General features: G+C 38.3%; 1 protein-coding gene across 1 annotated transcript in view; it reads left to right on the top strand.

Annotated features, from left to right (window-relative positions):
* Positions 1–516: 516 nt before the first annotated feature.
* The window catches only part of LOC121871998 (glycine receptor subunit alpha-3-like), a 184,811-nt gene continuing 179,163 nt past the window's right edge, over positions 517–6,164 (top strand). The window contains exon 1 of the mRNA XM_042374619.1: positions 517–683. Within this exon, the coding sequence (XP_042230553.1) occupies positions 517–683 (167 nt within the window). The remainder of the gene's footprint in view (positions 684–6,164) is intronic.

The raw sequence follows: 6,164 nt of genomic DNA, 5'->3' as shown, positions 1-6,164 counted from the left end.
ATACTCAAAAACCCCAACTATTTAAGTGAGACAATTCCCGATCGGTTACAACTGGTAGCAGAGTGTCGTTTTTTATTTCGTGACTGATAGTTCTGTGGTTGGGTTAATGAACGCCATCATGTGTTGGCTGGTAATGGTAGGGATTGAACTCGCACTGATGCTCATCCTTGTGCCCAGATTTAGTTGGTTGGGCTTGACAGTAGAAATGTGTATGAGGAGGAAGAGAGACAGTCATGAGACCGTGCAACAGCTGAGAGAGGATTTCGGGGACCTAAAGAGGGATTATCAGGCACGGGTGAACAGGTTCAAGTGGGAGTTTCAAGCACACATTCAACGGTTCAGGGAGGAAACAAGGGGGAAACGTCAGGCACACATCCAGCAGTCAAGGGAGGAATTAAGCGGGGAAAATCAGGCCCAAGTGGGAAAATAGAGGGGGAACACCGATAACACCTAGCTCAGAGGGGAGACGCACCATACAGGGTAGAAACACTAACAAACACAGCAGGAAAAGAGACCATGGGCGGAGTGAGGAAACACCATGTTAGTTTCGGGGTCACGTTGACCATTTCTAAATTTGAGAGTAAAGCAGGGCCAGAGGTACGTAAGTACTTCAGAGAGGTCGATCGAGCCCTCAAGGTTAGAGACGAAGACGAAACCGACCGATCACAGTTCAGGTGTGCATGGTAACGAGAAAACGCAGGTTGCTGAGGGTGAGTTGGAGGAGTCATGAGTAGGGCAGAAAGAATTGGAGAGATGACTATGTCAGAAATGTGCGTTGGATTGTGGTTGCTGTCATGAGCGGGATTGTGTGTACGGTTTTAATGGACAGGGCCTCACTAATATGGACTGGTGTATTGTCAGAGGGTTGGTCTGCCGGCATGAGGTTCGGAGGCGTGGAATGAGTCAATCGTCGTAGTGACCGGAAACACAGACGTAAGAGCACTCGATTTGGATTGAGTATTATTTTTGACACTGGTTTCTCTAAGCTCAAGGACCAGGCAAAAGGAGAGCATGATTGTTCTGAGTTGGTATTATTTTTGACATTGGTTCTCTAGTTCAAGGACCAGGCAAAAGGGGAGCGTGGTTGTTTTGAGTGGGTATTATTTTTTACATTGGTTCTCTAGCTCAAGGACTGGGCAAAAAGCGGAGTTTGCTGCTTGTGAGTTGGAATCGTGCAGATTTGTTGGTGGCTCTAAGTTGTTCTCTCAGCACATGAGGACAGTGCTGTCTTCTTTTAGGGGGGGGGGGTCGAGTGTCAGCGGGAGAGAGATGGGAGGCCGGAAGTTGGAGGACGGAAATGCTGTTTTTAGCATGTTGAAGGTGTGAGATGCAGTTATCAGAACAGGTCTCCTCTAGGGAGGGTCGTATGCATACTTTTTTCTCAGCACATGAGAACAGTGCTGTCTTTAATAGGGGGGTTCGATTGTAACATTCAGAAATTTCGGTGTGATATTTAGAGACGTTAGTACATAAATAACCGATATGCCAATACGCTGAGTCATCCAAAGCCACGTGGCAGGTTGGCCAAGCACCAACAACGCCTCCCTCCCTAGCGGACGGAGACATTTGGAACTAGGCCTATATAATATTAAATGTAATCTAGCGAATTAATATGGACGCTATTCATGAAGTTAAGGGACTGTTATTAAATTTTAAAATTATTATAGATCGTTTCTCAGTCTAAATATGTTACGTGTGTCCCAACGAAGCTATTAGTTATGCGGGAAAATATGTCACTAGGCCAAGCTAACGCCTTGGGGAGACGCGTTGGTTAGGCATCAGTCACGCGAAAGCAATCGGATACACAGGACATCTCTGCGCGTCCTTCCAGGAAAAACGATCACGTGGTCTGGCCTCCTTGCCTATACGCCATTCAATTTGCAAGTAGGTTTTATTCGATCTCAGACAGGGTAGATAGGGCGGAAAAGAAGTTAACAATAGCTAACAGAGAGTTTATTGCAGGGCTTCTGAAGAACCCACACGATTGCCGATTGACGATTGACGCGATTGAAGTGGTTTCAGCGGGGTTGGAACGATCGGAGCGGCTTTGTCACTGGTTAGCGAGGTTTTAGCTGGGACTTCCCGAAGTGAACGAGTGCCCCTGACAGCTAACTACGTGGGACCAGCACCCGCCCTTGGTTGATGATCGCTTTGGGTTACCAAATCTCCCCCACCTTGGTTCACAACACCACATATCTTCAGTCAGTTTAGTGAAAACCTCTTACTAACGGGAAAATGGAACCCCCCCTCAACTGGACAGCGTTCACTGGCTGACAGTCGCTCTCTTCCTGTACTGGATGTACTGAGTGTAAAACTGAGGCAGTCTTAGTGAATGAACGGTACCACACTGAGACCAGGAGTCAAGTGGGTACTTGGAGACATTTTATCTCCCCAGTATGGGTGTGCTCTGAGCTTATGTGTGATGCATGTTACGGGAAATGGTGGTAAGGTGTGTTTAGTATTAACTAAGTACAGGTGTGGAAACAACGCTCCTCATGGTTGATTTTCAAACGTGAGACGTAAGAGTTCCTCTTCAAAGTTGTGAAGGGCTTATAGTGCCTTAAAAATACGGGTGCATTCGGAACCTATGTGTGACGCATGTTTACGGGTATTGGTGGAGAAAAACATTCATGACTCCTGAAATCTAGAGGAATTACTGACAAAAACAGCAGAGCATCCGCCTGCCTGATGGGTCATGAGTTATTTTCTTGGGTTTCTTGTAAATGCCGGCCTCCTTGGCAGGCTAGTAGTTACACCTTTTCGGGTTATCGGACATTTATGATTGTAGTAGTTTGTGGGTCATCCCAGACAGGCTATGATTGATCCATGTGTGTAGTATTTATTTCTTAATATTTTTGATACTATGTCTCAGTGACTGATATTATTCTGTTGAGTGCTCTTAAGGCATGTGCAGGTGTGGAGTTAGTAATTTCTTAATATTGTGATACTATTTCTCAGTGACTGATATTATCTTGTTGTGTGTAGTTAATACTCCTTAAAATTTTTGTTACTATTTCTCAATGACTGATATTATTCTGTTGAATGCCCTTAAGGCATGTACAGGTGTGGAGTTAGTAATTTCTTAATATTTTGATACTATTTCTCAGTGACTGATATTATCTTGTTGTGTGTAGTTAATACTCCTTAATATATTTGTTACTATTTCTCAGTGACTGATATTATTTTGTTGAATGCCCTAAAGGCATTGTTCATTTATTTCGTAATAATTTTCATACTATTGTTCATCTAATGCTTATGTGCCACTAAGGGATGTGAGATAACGAGGGAACTGTTTTCAGATGAGCTCCTCATTCTGGTGTAAGTAGCACTATGTTACCTTAGTAGTTTCATACTAAGGTTTCATTATAATTGTGATGTCTTATAACCATAAACTTAGTGTAGTATTTAAAGCCATGCTGTGCGCAAATGTTCATTATTGATTGTGTTTTGTTTGGAGGAATAGAAGTGTCATTTACAGTGCGTCTCATTCACCCCAATCACAGGTGCTATCTTCACAGAATATTTTTAGATTAATTGTATTTGTGCTATTTCGGGTTTTTCTCAAAGGTCTAATAAAAACCCCTGAAGATGTGTACCTATATATATATAATATATATATATATATATATATATATATATATATATATATATATATATATATATATATATATATAAATCACTGTAGGTGCGCGTGATCTAGGTATATGTAGTAACCACAAGGAAAGAAGAAAACACAGAAGTTCCCAAAACTTCGTGTAATTCACATCTTCAGGTGAGTGGAACTGTACTCACCCTGAAAATATATATATATATATATATATATATATATATATATATATATATATATATATATATATATATATCTATCTATCTTGATAAAATCACACGGAAAATGGAAACAACGGAGTACCTTAGCTTTCGTCTTTATTCAAGACATCTTCAGAGGCAACTGGATTACATGGACAGAGAGAGGCCTAAATATACAGGGTGACCTAAAAACATGAGGTCAGGTCATAATGATGACATCCACTAATCTCCACACCAACACAACCGTAGAGGAGCTTAAGAGAAGGGTGGTGACGTGACTAGACAGGTCAGGTCAGAAAAAAGGGACCCACAAAATAACTGTCATACATCAAGATCAAAGGTTTTCAAAGCATTTTTAACCTTGGGCCACTGACAAATAAATTTATGTAACATATTATCAGTTTTGAACTGACCATCACTAAGGTTTATTGATTTTAATTCCTTAATCAAACTAGCTTCAACCAGAAGTCTTTCTGTGACACAAGATGATTTGAATACTTCTAAGCTTTTTTCCCAAGCAATGGGGTGATTATTATTCCTAACATGAACGAACAAGGCACTGCTTTCAGATGAAGTTCTGATATTATACTTATGTTGTTTGATTCTGAGCTGCAGTGTTTTTCCTGTCTGACCTACATAATTACAATTACATTGGCTACATGGAATACAATACACACTTCCATTTACATTCAAACTTGGGCTATTCCTTATTAACATATTGGTAATGGTTGAGTCATACTTGAAAACAACATTAATATTTAGAAGCTTGAGGGACCGAACTAACGGGACAAATTCATCACGATAGGGCAGAGTCAAAATATTCTTAAGTGTAGGAACTTGTCTGGTTTGAGAGGAATGAAAGGATTTTTTAGCCCTTTTAAAGCAACGATCAACAAACACAGAAGGGTACCCAAGTTTCTGTGCAATAGAACGAATGTGTTTAAATTCATCGTCAATAAATTCAGAGTCACAAATACGCAGACATCTTAGGAACATAGCAGAAAAAACTGACATTTTGGTACACTGAAGGTCATTCGATAAAAAGTGAATGAAACTGTCTACCTGTGTGGGCTTTCTATATACCTTAAATTTATAGTTTTGGCCATTTCTCATGATAAGCATATCAAGAAATGGAAGGGATTCATTTATTTCTCTTTCAATTTTGAATGTGATACTAGGGACAATATTATTAAGCTTGTCTAAAAATTCCAATGGGTCACTGTTTTTAGGCCAAAGACAAAGAACATCATCTACATATCCTTTCATTCCTCTCAAACCAGACAAGTTCCTACACTTAAGAATATTTTGACTGCCCTATCGTGATGAATTTGTCCCGTTAGTTCGGTCCCTCAAGCTTCTAAATATTAATGTTGTTTTCAAGTATGACTCAACCATTACCAATATGTTAATAAGGAATAGCCCAAGTTTGAATGTAAATGGAAGTGTTTATTGTATTCCATGTAGCAAATGTAATTGTAATTATGTAGGTCAGACAGGAAAAACACTGCAGCTCAGAATCAAACAACATAAGTATAATATCAGAACTGCATCTGAAAGCAGTGCCTTGTTCGTTCATGTTAGGAATAATAATCACCCCATTGCTTGGGAAAAAAGCTTAGAAGTATTCAAATCATCTTGTGTCACAGAAAGACTTCTGGTTGAAGCTAGTTTGATTAAGGAATTAAAATCAATAAACCTTAGTGATGGTCTGTTCAAAACTGATAATATGTTACATAAATTTATTTGTCAGTGGCCCAAGGTTAAAAATGCTTTGAAAACCTTTGATCTTGATGTATGATAGTTATTTTGTGGGTCCCTTTTTTCTGACCTGACCTGTCTAGTCACGTCATCACCCTTCTCTTAAGCTCCTCTACGTGTGTGTTGGTGTGGGGATTAGTGGATGTCATCATTATGACCTGACCATGTTTTTAGGTCACCCTGTATATTTAAGCCTCTCTCTGTCCATGTAATCCAGTTGCCTCTGAAGATGTCTTGAATAAAGACGAAAGCTAAGGTAATCCGTTGTTTCCATTTTCCTTGTTGTTTCCATTTTCCCGTGTGATTTTATCAAGATTTATCTTATCCACGTTTTCATTGTGATTTACATGAAATATATATATATATATATATATATATATATATATATATATATATATATATATATATATATATATATATATATATATATATATATATATATATGTATATATATATATATATATATATATATATATATATATATATATATATATATATATATATATATATATATATATATATATATATATATATATATATATATATATATATATATATATATATATATATATATATATATATATATATATATATATATA

This window comes from Homarus americanus, unplaced genomic scaffold (genome assembly GCF_018991925.1).
Source record: "Homarus americanus isolate GMGI-L3 unplaced genomic scaffold, GMGI_Hamer_2.0 scaffold51476, whole genome shotgun sequence".
Taxonomy (NCBI): Eukaryota; Metazoa; Arthropoda; class Malacostraca; order Decapoda; family Nephropidae; genus Homarus; species Homarus americanus.
The sequence above is the reverse complement of the archived record's forward strand: the minus strand, read 5'-3'. Positions and strand labels throughout refer to the sequence as shown.